General features: G+C 49.7%; 1 protein-coding gene across 8 annotated transcripts in view; it reads left to right on the forward strand.

The window, feature by feature from the left end:
* The window catches only part of ELMO1 (engulfment and cell motility 1), a 472,430-nt gene that overhangs the window by 304,229 nt on the left and 149,006 nt on the right, over positions 1-19,195 (forward strand). Inside the window, exon 1 of one of the 8 annotated variants that reach the window (XM_045828140.1) lies at positions 14,477-14,603. The exons of the other annotated variants lie outside the window; for them this stretch is intronic. Within the exon in view, the coding sequence (XP_045684096.1) occupies positions 14,558-14,603 (46 nt within the window). The 5' untranslated portion in view covers positions 14,477-14,557. Of the gene's footprint in view, positions 1-14,476; positions 14,604-19,195 lie in introns of those variants that run through there. 8 annotated transcript variants of the gene reach the window in all.

A 19,195-nucleotide genomic window follows, 5' to 3' on the forward strand; every position in this document is an offset into this window, starting at 1 on the left:
AAGGACACCATTGGACGAGCAATGAAGGGACTTCCATTCTCCTGCGTGCAGTGTCTCCCCAGACGTGGAGTGACCGGCTCCTATGAGCTCTGCTCCACAGGCAGGTGGGATTGAGCTCAGGTGAGAGGATCTTGGAACTCTCGAAAGGAGGAAGAAGAACAGCTAATAGAAAAGAAGAGGATGAGGCACATGGAAGAAGAAGCCTGAAAATCTTTGATATTTAATGATAATTAACTTATATAAAAAAATGCACAGAAGCCAAGCCACTGAAGATTCATAAATTATATAGCCAGATTTTAGTGGTAAAATTCCTTGAGGAAAGGATTTATTCAAAGTTCACAAGTTATAATGAATATATCAGTGCTACACCCAATTATGCAATCAGTAAACACTTTCCATAATACATTGTGAGTTTAGAAGAAAGGAATAGTCCCTTTAAAATTCAGTTTTTAAGTAATGTAGCAAGTAAAACAGTTCATCTTCAATATCCATCCAATGGGGTTTTGTGACTAAATAATATTTCCTATGAAGAACTTTGAGGGCGAATGAATTTATACTAAATTATTAATTTAGACAAGTCTCTTAACACCCTGACCAAGCTTGAGTTTAGAACTATTTGTCTCAGAAAAATTATACAAATTGAGAAGAGTCACTGAAGAGGCTGCCCAAATAATTCTCTTTGACAGTGTTTTCCGGAGTAAAACACCCCCCAAAACTAAGGTGTCCCAGTGTCCGTATGAAAAGCTTTTAGTGCCCTTCTCAGCCAGTGTGCTCAAGAGCTCAGGTAGACGAGGCCTATTTCTCACCCCCCTCCCCCACCTTTTTTAGCACTGCAGTTCTTTCCAACGTTGTGGCACTATTTACATCCACTCTGAAGGAAAGCCATGTGTAACCAAGCACTATGTAATGGCCAGAGGAAGGAACCTGAAAATGCCACAGAAAAAAATTCCCATGGGAAACCGCACCGTTATGGCCAGCCACGCTGTCCAAGGCCCGCAGTGTAACCCGGGCCCTCCTGTGTGTCGCCGTGTATGGTTAAGTCGTCTCCCTGGGTGCTAGCTAACCTCAGCTGGACAGGCCAACGACCAGCAATAAATGTTTGCCTTTGTTCCACGGAAGCACAGATGAGCTTGTTATAAGAACACTTCAAGGTAGTCAGCCTCTGAACTCGGTGTGTAGCTCGCTCAAATCGAGGTCGTAGTGACTGCCTTGTAGAGCTGCTGCAAGGCATTCGGGTTATGGTCGGGGCACAATAACTTCTGGTTCTTTTTTCACCTCCCATTCAAGGCTGTGTTAAGCACTACTGAAAACAGGAAGACTGGGAGCTACGTTTTCATCCCCGCCAAACAGGTCGTGCATCTTGGTTCTCAGGAAAGTTTATGGTGGACCCCTGTTCCTCTGAGGGGAGACCCCTGTCCCTCTGAGGGGAGGCCCCCATGGGCAGCCTGCTGTGAATCCCGTGGCTGAACGAGACAGACAGGGCTGCTGACCTAAGCTCCTGGCTGATCCAGGTGTCCTAGACGAAAGAGGAAGACAAGCACCCAGGAGAAAGCCCCATGTGGAGAAGCGTGCGTCAGCTGATGGATGAGGTTCTCAATTTAAATTTGATCAAGGAAAGCAAAATCTTTTCCAGTGGTCAGGAAAACGGCAGGTGGGAAAACAAGCTTTAAAACCACAAGGGGAATGGGGAGTGGATGCTCGTGGGCCTGAGGCTGCACTCTGTGGCGAAGAAGATGTTCTAAAATTGCATTATGATGAGGGTTGCACAACTCTGTGAGGACACCGAAAGACGTTGATGTATCACTCGCAAACAGGTGAAGTTTTGGGTATGTAAACTGTATGTCAGGCAAGCTGTTATTTTTTTAATGGCGAAAAGGTGGTATTCTGCAACAGCCCAGGCACTGAGGACAGGAAACCTCGGGCTCAGGTTCCCACAGCCTCACAGGGTATAGTAAGTAGGCTGGCCCTGCATGAGCGATTCAATGCCTTTGCATCTCAGTTTCCTTATCCCTAAGAAGGGAGAAGGTCTCATCCTAGGGTTGTTGAGGGGGAAACTGGGAAACTTTATGTAACACATCTGGCAGGGTCCATAGCTTAGAGAAAGCGCCGTGCATTGCTGGTCATTGGAAGTGGGGGATTTGGTGGTGGTGGTGGTGGCAGTGGGGGGAGAATCCAGTCTTCAGTCTGACAGTTCAGAGCCTGGGAGAAGCCCTGTGAGAGCAAATCTGACCGTTTCAGGATGTGTTTCTTCCCCCAAAACTGGATTAAAGGAAATGGACTTGATCGTGTTCCCTCTCTTCACGCCTTCTCTGGGCTAAGCCAGAGACAAATCAGCTAACACACTTCTGCAAGTGTGTGGCTAGAAATCGGACAGAATTCCCAAGCTCGTCGAGGAAAGCAGGGCGGGCCTGCGCCTTGAGCACCCCACACCTGGTTCTTTTAGGGTGGGAGGGCAGACTTGCACAAAGAAGAAGGCTGATGAGCATGTCCCAGGTCTTAATTACTGGAAACAGGCTACCAGCTGAGTTCTTTCTGCATCAGAGTGGTCTTTCCATGGGGGCAGGGGGTGATGTGATCAGAGGAGAATCCTTGTCAGGCAGCTGAGCCAGGGACCCTTTGGGGAGAGTGTTCAGGCTGCGGGGAGCTTCCCCACCCCCACCCCACTGCCGATCCCGCATTTGTGTTTCTAGCTCATTCAGTGCATATGCACGGAGTGCCAGCTGTTCTCATTTGTACAGTAGGTGCTTAGTGTTTATCTGTTAACAAGGCGAATGTGGTGTTCCCCATCTTAAACACCGACATTCCAATGGGGAAACAGAGCAAGCGAGTTCAAAACAAATTAAAGAATTGCAACCTGTGCCAGTTATGAATAAATCAAGGGGCTGGGGAAGAATAGCAAGGAAGCTCGAGCTTCCCAGCGGGTCTGTCTGACCGCATCACGTGCCCCAGGCTTGTTGGGGACAGTCTCGTCCATCTCTCCTCACATCCGCGGAGGAGAAAAGTGCCCACGTCAAGGAATGTGATCCAAGCCTGTTCAGTGGACACAGGCTGTTCTAGGTCAGCTGAGCTTATCCGACAGGCCACTCCTCATGTGCTGTTTATAAAAATCTTACGAAAGACAGTGGCTCTGTGAGTCCAAAGTGACACAATGCAAGCTGTTTCCAGGGAAACACCTTGAGGACATGAAAGGACTGCCCTGGCCGGGTGGCTCAGGGAGTGGGAGCGTCATCCTGTGCACCGAAAGGTTGCGGGTTTGATCCCCGGTCACAGCACACACCTTGGTTTCGGGTTTGATCCCCAGTCAGTGATGTTTCTCTCTCACATCAATGTTTCTCTTCCGTCTCTTCCTCTCAAATCAATAAGTATATTCCTGGGGGAGGATTAAAAACATGTTCAAGGACTTATACAGGAATCACTTTGATGATTATCTCACGAAATATTTTTAAACATGTGCAACTAAGTCTTTTCATAACACCTTGAAGATATAGGTGTTTCTACTCATTTCTCTAGTCTGTGAGCCGCATGGGGAGAGGGTCGCAAGACCCTGGCTTCCCCTCCCTGACACAGCGGGGTCAGGGGTCTGCTCAGCATCTCAGGGAACAGCGGATTTTTGTGCACAGGAGACTGTGTTTTCACTTACTCTCTTATAAAAGAATTAAAATCCGTTACTGCAATGCAGGTAAATGATTTTATTTTTACAATTTAAGGAAATTATGTTGTAAGTATGTAATTGTGATAACGTGGGTGTTTTTGTTGTTGATGATGTTGTTGCTGAGTTTTAATGTCTAAATCAGTGGCTCTCACCCAGGACTGGTTTTGTATCTCAGGGCAGGACTGGCGATGTCTGGAGACGTTTTTGGTGGTTACGACCTGTAGGGGGCGCTACCGGCACCCTGTGAGTACAGGCCGGGGATGCTGCTAAGCATCCTTTCCTGCACAGGACGGCCCTCTCTTGACAAAGGAGCACACAGCCCCGAATGTCAATAGTACTGAGGTTGAGAAACCCGGGCCTAAAATCAGGAAAACTTTCTGTTACAAATCTCCAAGTGTGCAGATTTAGCTCCCCAAGGCAAAATCAATGATTTCTGATCAAATACATTGACTTTTCAGATCAACCGCTATAGTAATTACTCAAGATAGTGACCTACCTGCTGGTCAAAGAAGGCAAAGTTCTCGTATTTTAAGAAAGCTTTTTAAAAATCACTTTTCCCTCACGAAGCAGACAGGGGAGGAGAAAAGGACGGTAGACTCGCTCTCCTGGGGACACTTCCCTGGGAGCCACGACTGAATGCAGAAGGACCTTTCGGTGACAGATGGATACTTTGAGCCTAAGCACTGACGTTCATCTCCTTTATTTAGGAAAGTCTCTCAGACTCACACACAGGGCGTGTTTCTGTTTAGCTTGGAAGTGGCTCAGACGTGTCCGTGGTGGTCAGGCATGGTTATACTTGGGACACTGAACTGCAACAGGCTGGACGGCCTCATCAAGCCGGGTTCGCAGCTGTGGGGCAGGCGGAGTTTTCCAGCCGGTGGAAGACCCTTGAATATTGTGGATGCCCTGGTCCCTCAAGGGGAGCTGCGCCCCCTCACTGGGCATTTGTTCCACTCTGTATCCCTTGGACACCTCGAGGGCTCACAAGCCAAAAGACGCCCAGCTGAACCGGGGCCAGGTGGGCCTTCTTGCCCATTACGGAGCATGGACCCCCTTCGGCGGCCAGACCAGCTCCCCTGGTTGCGTGTGGAAAAGCTTGTGTAAGACAGCAAAGCTCAGATATATAGAGAGAAGACAATTCTGTGATAGGCAGGTACGCCGATTAGTGAGCTGTTTCTGTGTTAACAAGTTATTTTGTTCAGTTGGCTATAAAGTGGAATATACCGGGTCGTTTGTATTCAGCAAACATGGTTTACAGACCAAGTGCCAGAGGCTGGCTGCAAAAACGGACCCCCTCCCCCCCACTTAGCCCTGCCCCTCTGGACATCCATTCATGTGGCTCAGCACTGTCTCTTTCTGCTTGTTTCTCCAAGAAGCATCGAGCAAAGACGCATTGCGCAGGCCGTTGTGTGAAGTGCGATGTGTGATTGATCCAAAGTCGTCATTTCTGTGTGGGGACTCTGTGTTTCGTCCATGTGGAGAGGGGATTCCTGTTTCATTCGTGGGCCCATGGGAGTGTTCTCCAGGATCCCCCCCTCCTCCCCCAAGCTGCACATCCTGAAAAGGCGTCTGTGCGTTGTGCTGGGGTTGCTCAGGGAGTGCCCAGGTTCCCTGTGAGAAACCAGAGCGTGAACTCCTATCAGCTGTTATTTTGCTCCAGAAACTAATGCCCTTGATCCCTCAAAGATCTGCCTTCTAGATCTATCCAAGTCTCATGCAAGGTCCATGCTGTTGCCTTCGCCTTCCTCTCTCCCTGAGTTCCAGAGGGCTGGGGTCAAGTGCAGCCGTTTGCCTCAGTCTTTCATGTGTCTCATGCTTTGATTTTTTTTGTTTTGTCTTGTTTTCATCATTCCCATTCCCCCACTTGATTCATCCGTGATGATGAAATATCAAAGCGTCCAGCCGAAACTCCTGCTCTCATGAGAGCAGCCGCACTGGGCTTCCCTCGCTCATCTGACTCCTGGACGGCAGCTCCTGGTTGGACGCTTGCGTGCTGTCGTTTTCCACCAAGAAGGTGGCCGGACAGAGACCTGGGCCTTTGTTTCTCACATGAGTGCGTGCCGATGTCTCGGGACTCCTTGTGGCGAAAATACAAAGGCAGCTTGATGTTTCTGGCAGAGTCCTTTGGGATGGTTCTGATGTCTTGTGAGCATGTGTGGAAAACAGTTTTCTCTCCTTCACAGGCTGACCTTGAGCTAGTCTGTTAAAATTGTGTCTAATTGCTAGGCAGTTCTACATCCTCTTTATTTTAAAAGGAGACAGGTAAAATGTATTTTAGGCGACAGCGAAAGAGCAAGCTAGCTCTTGACATTTATGCCTTGGAAGCGGGGAGGGGGAGGTGTGTGCCAGGTTCGGTGCCGTGATTTCTGACTGAGGACTGATTTCAAATTTGACAAGGTGCCTCTCTGGGCTGCATCCATGGATGGCTGCCTTCTGTGTGACAGCGGTGGCCCTGGCGCCAGCAGGGTGGTGGCGGTCACGGTGCTGGCAGGGAGCAGACAGCCCCGCATGGTATGGAAGGCTTTTCTTCATTGCTTTTCCCTTGTCTCTAAAACAGGAACAATTCTAGACCTCACAGCAGCTACCTAATGCATGATAATGTATGGGGATGTGCTTTGTTAACTCTGAAGTGTTGCATGAAATATACTTTTTATCATGGAAATATAGACTGTTTCGTAATCCTCGACTATTTTCGGGAATTTAGGAGAGAGAAGACTTTATATAACTATTTCCTTTTTTTTTTCTTAATTCCCCTGTGGGATGAGGCACTACATAAATATATAAATAACTCTTCCTCCTCTCGAGTTCAAACACGTGGTATTTTTAAGATTTAATAGAGAATAAAGGACAGGGAAATTGCTGCAGAGCAAAAGCAGTGAGCGAGGAAATAAAAGGCACTTTTGAGAACAGCTTTGTACTCTTGTGACTCGAAACGCTGTATGTGCCATCTTATCAAAAGAAAGAAGTCATTTCACGATAAAGAAATGCCTAGCTTGGGGGCCGCCAGTAGACAATGCGAAATGTTAGCGTCTGGTCCCACTAAATGTTCCTCAGTGACCTTTGCTTTTAGTACAGTTCTAGATTTACAGAGAAATGCGGAGGGTTCTCGCAGACCCCGGCACACCCAGTGTCTGCGGTTATTAGCACTTTGCATCCGTGTGTCATGTGTCTTACCATCCGTGAGACTGACACTGACCGACATCCACAGTCTCGTCAGATTTCCCTGGGTTCTGACCTCATGCCCTTTCTCCCTCCCATGAATCTCCCCGGGAGACCACTCTGTGCTGAGCCACTGCGGTGGACTGGGTGGGGGTGGAGGAGAGAGCAGAACAAGGAAGTCTCAGAGCTCGGATTTGAACTTGTGATTGCTTGTGATATGTTTGCTCTGGCCTGTCCCCATGTCACCTGCCTCTTTTTGTGCATCACTGCCTGGAATGGCAGCGTGCTGGGCCCACAGGCCATAGGACATAATCTTGATATCACCACCATGGCCACAGAGCAGCTCTGCTTTGGGCTCAGCCCCTGAGCTCCTCCTGATAAACTCGGGGAAGGAAGGAACCGGCCTGTGATTCAGAGGTGTCCGTGCCTGGCAGCAGAAATGGGGTTAGTACAGGAACTTCCGATGCGTTTCTCCAAATAAACTGGGTTTACAAAACCACCCAGCCCTGAGTATGCATTTGCAGTGAAATGGAAGATAAAATATAAAACTCCGAGTCCCCAGGAACATATAACTCTCTTCTGGAACAAAATAGAGCTATCGAGAAGATGAGAAAGCAGTTACATATTTTGTGAAACGCGAATCATGAATCACTTTATTTTCAAAAGCGCAATTAGCTACAAGTGTTTCATCAGGCTAGAAAATAAAATGAGGAACACCTGGGACCACTTTGGGGCCGCTCGACCGACAACTGTGCAGCCTGCACGTGGACCAGGGTGAGCGGCCGCTCTGTGCTAACGCGTGTGCTTTGCGTGTTCCTGTGGCCAAGGTCACTGCCGTGCACAGCTCGGTACTCAGATTGTACCCTCCTATCTTTGGCCAGTATTTCTCTTAACCTGATGTCAGAAACTCACCCCTTTTGTCTCCTTTGCAGTGCTTTTCAAATAATGCCTCCCGCACGCCAGCTGAGGATTTGAGGGGGAGAAATTGGATAAAGATGAAACAACACGTATCTGTCTATCTACCTACAGACACACTCAAACCTTATAAATGCGTCTATATCTTCTCTAAGCCGGAAATAGAAGACCCCCTTTCTTTGGACCCCCCTCTTCTGGGGCCCCCCTCTCTCCACTTTGCCACTTCCTTCGCCACGTGGAGACCACTATTATTCTGATGGTGACTCCGGAGTCCACAGTAGATCTTCAAGGCAGACCAAGACCTTCGTGTTTGAACTCTGCCTTGCATATGTTCAGGGCCTGCAGCTGTCCGTGATGAATAAGGCCTTCATGCCTTCAGGCTTACGGCTATAAAATGACAAATGGTAACATAAATCTTCGCATTGTTGCTTTCCCCTACGATGTTACAGGGACAACCAAGGTCATGCAACAAGTAACCTAGAGTCGGTTTTTCTCATTTCCTTTCCTGTGCAGAATGTCGACATTTCCTGTTGTACGTGCTATGCTTTTCTCCAGCCTTCCCAGCTTCCTGTTCCCAAGTAGCCTTTAGACTTATACACCGTCTTAAAGATGTAAATATAAGGGAGGCACAGCACCTATTTCTTATGCCCCCTATGTTTTGGCATTATAGCGATGGGCTATATAACGTCCTACTTCTTCACTGACAGAGAGATACACTGACCGGTGGTGACATCGTGTGAGAAATGTATGCGACTTCAAGTTTGTGGCTGGCTCTGTTCCTTCCAGGGCCCACTGTCAGTGCAGTCCTGTCTTGGGGAGCAGGGGACAATTGCCACTCTTAGAGAATCGGAAGACCTAATACTCGAGAACCCTTGATACTTGCATAGCCCTGGTCAAGTAGCTTAGTTGGTCAGAGTGTCATCCTGATACTCCAGGTCGTGGGTTTGATCTCCAGTCAGGGCACATACAAAAATCAACTGGTGAATGCATAAGTAAGTGGAACAACACATCTCTTTCTCGAAAAGAAAAAAGAAAAGAAAAGAAAAAAGAAAAAAGAAAAGAACTATTTGCACAGTATCTCAGCTACTCTCGTCTTTCACAAAGCCACCTGTGTAACTTGAGCCAAAAGGGGAACTGATGAGTAAAATGATCTCAAATTGTTAGTTGGCTTTAGTTCAGGGCTTTGAGAGTAGTTTCTTTCTGGTAGTAGGTGTCTAAATTGAATGACCCACCTTTTGAAAACCATACTGTCCAGTATGTTAGCTATGAGCCACCGGTGGCTGTTTACATTTGAATTAAATAGAAATAGATAAAACTCAAAACTTCAGTTCCTTCATCTTACCAGCCACATTCCAGTTGCTCAGTAGTCTCCCCCCCCACACACACACACATGCACACACACACGTGCCCACACACATTTCTATCACCATAGAAAGCTCTGCTGGACAGCACTATAATGCAACATCTTTCCTTAGCAAAATGAAAATTGTAAGTCTTTGCAGTTTTTAATAATTCTGGACTGGAGTCTACATTTTATCTTAAATCGACAGTATATTGATCATGTATGGAGAGGTGACAAATGCAAGTCAAAAAATAAGTCAAACAAATACTTCACTTATCCAAGTAAATCATGTGGGTTGTAAGTGTTGATTGCCGCTAGTTTGGAAGAAGAATTAGGTACAGGCTGAACTAGAATCAGCTGGAGGCAGTGTGGGAGGAGGAACCTTCCCATCGGGGGAGGCACGGCGACCACCAGAGTGTGCTTGCCTTCCCGCTTCCATGTCAAGGATGTTGAGTCGTCTTTGCGCTCTCAGAATTCTGATTTATTTATGATGGTGCTTCTTGACCTCGAAAAGTCAGCCTAGCCTGACACAGCATTTCAGTTCCCCTCATTGCTGGGTCAGTATCAAGTAAAACTGCAATGATGAATCTCCTCTCTGATTTTATGGCAAAAAGGGGCTGAGACACAGTTTGTTGACTGCCTCGCCTGCCCACGCCGGCTGGACCCAGAGCAAGGACTCTGGGTGAGTGGAGGGAACCCAGCTAGAGTGGAAACGGACCCCCCATCCTCTTCTGCATGACCCCCCAGACAGAGGGCCAAGGAAACTTCTGGGAGGAAGCAGGGGACATGGCTATTATCACAGAAAGAACATCAGCATTCAAAACAAAACGAACCACTGCACCTCAGACCATGGCACGTCAGAATCTCTACCCCTTACCCGTTGATGAGGGTGTGACACGAAGAGCCGCCCATTCTGGGAGCCTGTGCGAGCCCACGTGACTGTCCTTGCACGCTGATTTATTTATAGCAGCAGTCCCTGGCCTCGCTAAGCCTGGCACAGAGCTTCTGCTAATCCTTTGAAGAAAAATAAAAATGAATCTCAGGGTGTCCTGAGTTTGGAAAAGGAATACTAGAAGAGAAACACTTAAGCAAGGGAGAAACTTGTCATGCCCTTTCATTCCTGGCTCCTACGGCTGAGAATTCAAGTCAGTGAAGCTTAGAATAGCCCAAGAATGGAACGATTTTGATGGTCAGGGTTGAGGGAGACCAGGAAGTCCATCCCAAAATACCAGGAGCATCCTTTGGGTCGCCGGCCTGGACTTCCTACTCCATTGCCTCACGAGGTTTCTGTTAAAATAAGAGACACTGTTCCGAGGAGCCGGGGCACGGCAGGCAGCCGGGCGGGCGGACTTCCAGGCCAGACGCCTCAGGCGCCTTTCCTTTCGCTTCCCCTTAAAGCCGTCTCCGTGTGGCTCCCTGACTGATGGAGTGCAGGGCCCGGCCCCCTTCTGCGTGGAACCTAAAATCCAGCCCAGTGAACGACAAAACAGAAACAGACTCAGAGACATGGAGAACAGACTGATGGCTGCCAGAGGGGAGGGGGGCTGGAGGACTGGCTGAGAATGGTGAAGAAATTAAGGAGCACAAATGCGCAGTTACCCAGTAGTCACGGGGAAGTAAAGTGCAGCGCAGGGAATACAGTCAATAATGCTGTAATTACTTTGTGCGGGGCCAGGTGGGGACTGGAAATATCAGGGCGATCACTTGGTAAATTACGTAAATGTCTAATCACTGCTGTACACCCGAAACCAGTGTAATATTGAAGGTCAACTGTAATTGAAAAAAGTTGCAAAAAAAGAAAAGAAATCCCTTCTAGAATAAAGAAAAAAGAAAAGCACAAGGACATGCAGGGCAGTTCCTTTTATCTTCTGGGAAAACAAGCCGGCAGCGGGCAGAGCAGACGGGTCCACCAAGCGTTGTTGTGTGTTAAATCAGTCGGGACCGTCCGCTCTGGAAGCACATGTTATGTTCTTGATTGCTGCCTCCGGTCCGTTTCTATCACGCAGGCCGACTTCCCCACAATTCCCATAGTTCTCTTCTTCCGCATGGACGCCCGGAGGGGCCCAAAGTACCTGCACCCGAGCCAGAGGGGAATGAGTGCCTCTGTGTGCGCATCCCAGCATCGTCCAGTCACTCCCAACACGGGGGTCTCTGAAAGCGAAAACAAACGCACATGCAAACAAAAACCCTTTGAAAGTGACCCGGGTAGTTAGTGAGTGTCTCTGCTTTCTACGTGAAAACCAGGGGGACATTTGGAACATAACAGGGTGGAGAGAGGGAGGAGCAGAGGTTTAAAATGTTGCTCTCATGGCTGCTTTCTTTCTCACCTCTTCTCTCGCGTACTTGGAAAGTGGCCCGAGTCTGCCTTCTTCTGCCTTCTGGGACTCGGGGCCCCCTGCCTTGGGGTCGGTGGGGGGTCCAGGCTGATGACCGATTTCTGTGGCTTCTGTCTCACATGGTGGCTGCCCACTAGCCTCTCCCTCCTTCTCCCCGTCTGGATTTTCTCAAGGACGGAGTTGGCCGCACTTGTCTTATCGAGTCCTTTGCCGGGGGCTGCACGCCTGCGTCCAGTCGGCTCAGGCTCTCCGATGACCCGGTTCCCCGGTGCCGCTCGCTGCCTCCTCCCCGTGGGCAACCGTGTGTCTTCCCAGGCGGCGGCTCACTTACCGTGCAGCCCCCTCTGCCGTCCGTGTTGGGGACAGAATTGGCCAGCTCCCAGTGGGAGCGTAGCCGATCAGTTTTTTTGGCTGAATTGGGGAAAAAAAATACAAATATAAATAGCAACCTGGAATAAAAACAACCACTTGGAAGGTTAGTAAACGTAACAGAAAAACACGTGTGAGTCTCCCACCTTCACGCACGGGAGCTGTTGGCTGCAAAGCCATCCCCCTGAAAAACCCCCTCGTTGCGAATTTTCTTTCGGTAAAGCGTGCAATGGCGTACTCTGCTCCCTTCCCATTGGACAGCCGCCTTCTCATTGGCTGTGAGGTTGACTAGTGGGTGCAGAACATTGCACAAATAACTTCTCAAACCGTCGTTCTGTCATTTTATTAGAAGCCTGGCTTCACTTCTCTCATGACCCAGCTGGCACTGCTCACGAGCAAAGCCCTGGCTCCTCCCCATTGGGCCGCCTTCCTTCCTTCCCGGACCCGGCTTCCCGCTCACACCGGCCACTTGGTCCTCCGACGGTTTCCGCGCCCCTGGGCCGTCTCGGTGATCTCTGTTCCTTTATCTTCTCTCCCACGTTCCATCGGTTGAAAACTTGTTTTGACTATTTCTCTATCATGGGCGTCCAGCCCCCTGGTGATATCACTCCTGGGTCACTGGCTCTTTTCCAGAAGTATCTTTCCAGACTCCAGTGTCTTGTATCTATTTTAAAAAGAAGGGGGAAAATTATAGCCAAAAATGTATCTCTCTCCTTGGTGGACTTGCTTCTGATTTTTCATCCTCCCCTGAGCTCAGCTCAGCTCCGCTGTCCTCATCCCTGACATTTTTATAAAACCAGAACATCTTTAAAGGTATTTTTTATACATTTTCTTCTCCTTTGATTCTCTCAGCTGTGTGAGATTGTGAGAAATGAAGTAATTCACCCAGAAAACATATGTCTCTTTTGTACCAGAGCGTGGACTGTTACTTAAGCCTTCTAACGGTCTAATTTCTCTCTTCTCCTCAGTGCTGCGGTCAGTCGAAGTCGGAGAGCTGTTCACTGCTTACACCGTTCCTTTCTCTGCTGTGGTCTTTTCCCGCACCACTGAGGATCCTGGGCCCCCGCCCAGCCCTTTCTGCCCGGGCACGGTTCTCTCCATGTCCTCTGTGTGTCCTCTTCCTGGCTTTTTTTAATTGTGTGCTGTTGTTCAAGTCCAGTTGTCTGCACTGAGATTTTGTTTATTTACTTTTAGAGAGAGGGGAAGGGAGGGAGAAAGAGAGAGAACCATCAGTGTGTGGTTGCCTCTCCCGCACCCCCTGCTGGGGACCTGGCCCGCATCCCTCTTGCTGGCTTTTTAAGACTCAGTCCATTCTGATGACCTTGGCCTCCAGGACGCTGTCCCCAGTGCCTCGTCCTGGGGGAGTTCACCTTGCAATTCCTTTCTCAGATCCTGCGTTCTCATCGGAAACCCCTTTCCTCAAAGACACGGCACTGGCCTCACGTCTCCATAGATTTCCACGTACTCTGGGTCATTGGGTCCCTGCTTCCTGGGAAGGGACATTCAGGCCTTGACTGTAGAGTGTTGACTTGCTCCAAAGTCGTCATCTCGTGTACGTGGGGTTGTGCCCCCCTAAACACATGCCCGAGGCATTGTTTTCCCTTCGTTCTCACCCAACGTTCGTGGAAAACAAAGCTTGGCTTTCACAGAGCGCTCTCCTCTTCCCACGTTCAAAGCGCTCTGGGCAGGATCCATCCCTGCCATGTGCCTGTGAGGTAAGTGGGTGGCAAGTATTTTTATCGCCTTCTCCTCGCGCGGAGGCAGCCTTCCCTGCACCGGGGCGCCCTGGAAAGCGAGCCGGCTGGACTGCACTGCGAGTCCCTCCTGCTCTCACTCCCCAGCCGCTGCGAGCCAGCCGGCTTCTGCCGGGCCGTGTGCAGGAGCAGGGGGAGGCCTCGCAGGCACACTGGCTTGCGTTTAAGTGGCTTCCAGGAGACATGGCTCATGGAGTCTGGCGTCTGAGTGTACATGGGATTTGAAGTGAGCCCCGCCGGGAAACGGTTCTGAAAGAGAAACACGTTCAGGACTAGGGATGCGACGCAGCCCAGCCTCAGGTCTGCTTCCAGCGCCAGTGCCTCTGAGGAGACACGCCTGCCCTTGTCCTGCACTATGCGTCACCCTGTGCGTGCTCTCCCTCGGGCCGCACCTCGCTGCGCCTTCTGCTGCCGCTCCTCCGTGCGGAGTCTGTGCCAGCTTCTCCCCGGGGAGCCGCCCCAAATGGGTCCTTGAAGGGAACGAGGGGAAGCAACCACTGGTGTTTATAACCGTCGCGGAGCCTAAGATCCCCCCCGCCGGTGGGCCCTGAGTGCCCCAGGTGACACGTAGGAGACTGCAGTCCCTTAGTTGTCTTCTCACCGGGCTTCACGCCCACTCCCTGGCCACTGATGACACTGGAGGCGCTCCTTCTCTGCGGCCAAGCATGTGAGCATTGTCACCAAGAAGGAAAGTCCGCCTGGTGGTTTGTCAACAGCAGCTCAGGGAGGCCCAGATGAGGTGCCAGCCCCCAGGGGGACATTGCATAGTGTCTTTACCTGCACTGAGCCCTCCCGGTCCCCACCACGGAGAAGAGAGAGCAGCAGCAGCAGCCCGCGGTGGCCCCCCGGGAGCCCTGGGAGCGTCAGATGCCAGCCTCTGAAGTGTCTGTGCTGCTCAGATGAAAGGTGCTTTAAATAGAGGAGCTTGTTAAAAATAAATAATGCCGGCACTCCAGCTCCCCCTGCGTTTCCCTTCCCCGGCTCCCTGAGATGGTTCCGAAAGGCCAAGGGAGCCCACAAGACGCTGATAATGAAAAGGAAAGGAGAGCGCGTTCTTTTTGTCATAGGAGCGAACAGTGAGTCGTGTTTCCTGACTCATCTCGAAAATACAAAGGGAGCCAATCTGTGTGTGTTTTGGGGTGGGGGGGGCTTATAATGGGGAGCCTTCTTCTTCGGTGACTCATGGGGAACTAGGAGGAGGAGCGGCCGGAATGAAGCCAAACAGGTGTATTTTTAAACGCAAGAGGGCGAGTCTCCCGGGCCATAGGATGGTGAGCCCTCCACGCTCCTGTGCGTGTTTGAATCCCGGCTCTGGAATGTGTGGGCGTGGCCCCCGCAGACCCCACTGCTGTGCTCATGTTTTGTTTGGCCAGCGGGAGGGGTGCTTCGTGATTAGCTGGCACTGGCAGGACTGCTTTGCTGCCGTATTTCGCTGTAAGGAAGGAGATGAAGAGCTTTTGAGTCCGTCAGTCAGGGACCCGTTCAGCACGCATTCCACAAGCGTTCTGAGTGTGCAAAGACAGCGAAGGCGCAGTCCCGGCACTCCAGGGCCTGAGACCTCCTAAGGGAGCCGCAGGAGCCCGCAGAGCACTGGGGAATTGGCTGGCGGTGAGACGGTGGCACGTGGAAGTGTCAGCCTGTAGCAAATGGAAATAGAAGCATTCTGTCGCGGCGGTGGCACCACTGTATCAGATCTCCAAAGGGCGGGAAGGGGGTGAGGTGGGGCGGGGAGTTCAAGGAAGAGGGAAGAGCCTGTGGTAAAGCCCAGACGTCTGGGGAACAGTTTAGTTCATCTTTCAGCCATCCTGTTTCATTCTCAGAATGTTGAAATTAAGCCCTGGCTGGTGTGGCTCAGTGGATTGAGTGCAGGCTGCAAACCAAAGCATCGCAGGTTCGATTCCCAGTCAGGGTACATGCCTGGGTTGCAGGCCACGTCCCCAGTGGGGGCCACGTGAGAGGCAACCACACATTAATGTTTCTCTCTCTCTCCCTTTCTCCCTCTCTTCCCCTCTCTAAAAAAATAAATAAAAATCTTTTTTAAAAAGATGCACCTAGGTTTTAGAGGAGGAAAATAAGAAAAAAATTTTTTTTAAATGTTGAAATTATTATTTTTTTCTCTCTCTCCTCTCATAAATGCATTCTGGAAGTTTTATGTTAAAAAAACAAAACTTGTCCTAAGATCGGCCTTTCGGGAGTAGCAAGGGTCCATATTGTGAAGCGTTGTTAAGGAGTTTGGGTTTAATTGTGTTCACAATGAAAAAGCACCAATAAAACTAGGTTTATGCTCTTGTTATCGCCATGTCTGCGACTTGCAGCGGCTCTAGTGAGATTGAATGAACGGTTGGTGGAGGGCAGAGAGGAAAGCAGATTCCTAGTGAGGGTGGGAGGTGATTCCAGGGGCTTTTGTCCCAGGCGGGGAGAGCGGTGGCGGTGGGAAAGGAGAGGAGGAGGCACAGTCGAGATGGGGAGGTGGCTGAGGGAGGGGTCAAGGTGAACCCGGGCAACTTTGTGGACGGGATAGCTGGATGGGCGCCCCGTGGGTCCGGGGAGAGCTGATGAGTTCAGTTGGGTCATTTTGGTTTGACGTGACTGAGGGACATCCAGGTGGGCATTGTCTGGAGCTCAGGAGAGAAGGCTGTGCTCAAAGTAGACATTTGGCTGCTGTAAGCAGGACTAGATGAGTTCTCCCACGGAAAAAGTGAAGACAGAAGAAAAGAAAGATGAGAACAGCAAAAACAAAGTCTGAAGGAGACAGGGAGGAGCGGCGAGGCCGGGAAGAAGAACAAGGACCCGGTGCTCGTGGCTCTCACCGTTTTCCCGTCTGAAACCTTAGTGGCTGTCGTATGTACACACACACTTGACAGAACGTCTTTCTTTCTTTTTTTTACGTTTTATTTGTGTTTAGAGAGATTGTAAGGGAAGAAGAAAGAGGGAGAGAGACACTGACGTGAGAGAGAAACATCAGTTCGTTGTTCCCGCACATACCCTGACTCGGGCACGAACCCAGAACTCAGGCACGTGCCCTGAGTGGGAACCGAGCCCTCAGCCTCTCGCTCTCCAGGACGGCACCCAGCGGCCGAGCCATGCTGGCCGTGGCGAGAACGCCTCTTACCTACCGGGCAGCCTGGTGCCGCACTGCGTCTCCTACGGTGCGTGCCAGTGACCATGCGAGGTGCCCCAGGCACCCGTGTGTGCGTGTGCAAGAGTGGCAGTAGTAACAGAAACATCCTCTGTTCTTAGAGTATTGGGAATTTCTACAAAATGAAAGTCCCTAAGTGCATTTGTGAGGGAAGGGGGGAACACTGTTTCAGAATGTCAAGAGTGAAATTCGGTGACCGTGAAGTGAAGTAACCATCTGCAGAGAACGCAGAAGGGAGCGTCTGAGAGCATTAACTTTCGTTTCGCATAGAAGGAAGGCCTGAGGATGCTATCAGAATCTCCCTCCTGATGTGAACACCACCTTATTTTTAGTCTCGGGAAGATGTGTTTTTATCTAAAATGGTCTCTTCGTGATGAGGATTTAGGAAGAAAGAGAGAGAAATATGACGGCAGAGACTCTGGAGGTGAAAACAACGTTCGCTGAATTGGGTTTAGGACAAATTCCAGGGGGAAAGTGGTGGTTGATTAACTCCCCCTTAAAACACAGCATATTACCGAAACTTCGGGCGGTGGTGATCATGACATATCATTGATACCAGGGGAGAAAATAACAGACATTTAGTATAAGAAGAACCTCGATAACGAAGGGTTAAAATATATTTTTGCCCATCCATTTAAGGCTGAATCCCTCACAAACACACATTTCTAAGACAGGGTCAGCCCAGGCTGCCAGCCCAGCGGTCCAGGAGCAAGAAACCCATGTTTTATTCGCTGGAATGTCATTAGCACACAAACACTGGGTAGGATGAAAAACCAGCCTCGTCAAAGCAATCACAAGAGCTTCAACCTAATTTTGTTAGTTCTCTTTCCTAGTGAAAATAATTTGTATCAAGCGCAAAACCAGATTCACTTCCGGGATGCCTGTATGTTCAAGGCGACCGGATAGATACCTTCTGGGCAAAGCCCCTCGGGAATATGCCAAGGTCTACTCAGTTTTCAAAGCCCCGCCCAAACACTGGCACCTATTTTTGTGTTTGTTTATTTGTTCTTGAGGTTGTTTCTGTGACATGAAGAAACCCAGTCCTAACGTAATCTTTCAAAAAAACCATCAGAGTGCATTGGATTGTTTTTAACGAGTGGAAGCGCTGTCGTTTGGCTACTTACAGCAGGTCCCAGAATAACGTGATTTCAATCAACATCGTTTTGTTAATAACGTTGCCGAAGTGTCACAGACACTTAACTCGTGTTTCTGTCAATTAGCCCGTAGTAACATTGGTTTAGTTATACCTCGTTTCGCCGAACGTTGCAGAACCTACCGACAATGATAAGTGAGGACTCGCTGTATTGGTGAGAGATGGTAAAAGACAAGATGCCTGGGGTAGTCATGGATACAGGTGTGAGCAGCCAGGGACAGAGGAGCCTGCTGGCCTTGTTCTGTGAACTCCGGGCAAGTGTTTAACCCAACAGCACTGGGGTAGGACGGCGGTGGTGTCAGCTGTGCAGTTAGAAGCCGCTGGGGCAGGAGGACCTCCAGGTGCACTGGTTATGCACATGTTTGGTTCAGAGCACAGCCTCTCACACGTATGCTGGCTCTGCTTCTCTCCGGCCGTGCGACCTCAGGCAAGTCACTGGGCCTCTCTGGGCCTCAGTTCCCTCACCCGTGAAGTGGAAATGAGACTCAAAGCTGTCCCGTGACAATCCAATCATTTCATTATCAAACACTTAGTGCAGTGGCTGGTATAGGTTAAGCACTATATAATCATGTGACCGAAAATAAATTGGTCTGATTCACCTGACTTCTTAATCCTTCAGGATATTAGTCTTGCATGAAAGGAGATGAATTTTTTATCTGCTTTATTAAGATAAGGATCTATTGCCCTGGCTGGCATAGCTCAATGGATTGAGCGCAGGCTGTAAACCAAAGTGTCACAGGTTTGATTCCCAGTCAGGGCACATGCCTGGGTTGCAGGCCACGGCCCCCAGTAACCGCACATTGATGTTTCTCTCTCTTTCTCCCTCCCTTCCCTCTCTAAAAATAAATAAATAAAATCTTTAAAAAAGATAAGGATCTATTATACCAGTGAACAAATAAAAGGTCCCTGGAATTAAGGGTCTGTGAATTGTTGAGTTTTCTCCTGGCCTCAGAACAGTAACATTCTGTGGGAATACACGTCTGCCATCGATAAGCCGGGGAATACGGTGGTGTGGTACCAGCTATAAAACGGCATATCCAAAAATCACCTGAGTTTGCAAGATCAAGTCTCCATTAAAGTGGTGGGTCAGACAAGTAAGAAATGGAATAAAATTTATTTTTATATCACAGTAAGCGGTCGTTCTAGAAAGTATTAGCTTCCTGCTTCACAGATCTCCCACGGCCGGGAAGTGCTGTCTGGTGAGTGGCAGGAAAGCAGGGACTCTGGCCCCAGACTGCTGGTAAAGCCGGGCCCTGCCCACCGGGAGTGCTGTGAGCCCAGCTCCGGCAGCCCTCGTGCCTCGGTCTCGCCATCTGCAGGGTGGGCCCGAAAACGGCTGCACCTGCCTCGTGGGATTATTACGAAGGAGAAAGCAC

This window comes from Phyllostomus hastatus, unplaced genomic scaffold, assembly GCF_019186645.2.
Source record: "Phyllostomus hastatus isolate PE091 unplaced genomic scaffold, TTU_PhHast_1.1 phas_scaffold_78, whole genome shotgun sequence".
Lineage (NCBI taxonomy): Eukaryota > Metazoa > Chordata > Mammalia > Chiroptera > Phyllostomidae > Phyllostomus > Phyllostomus hastatus.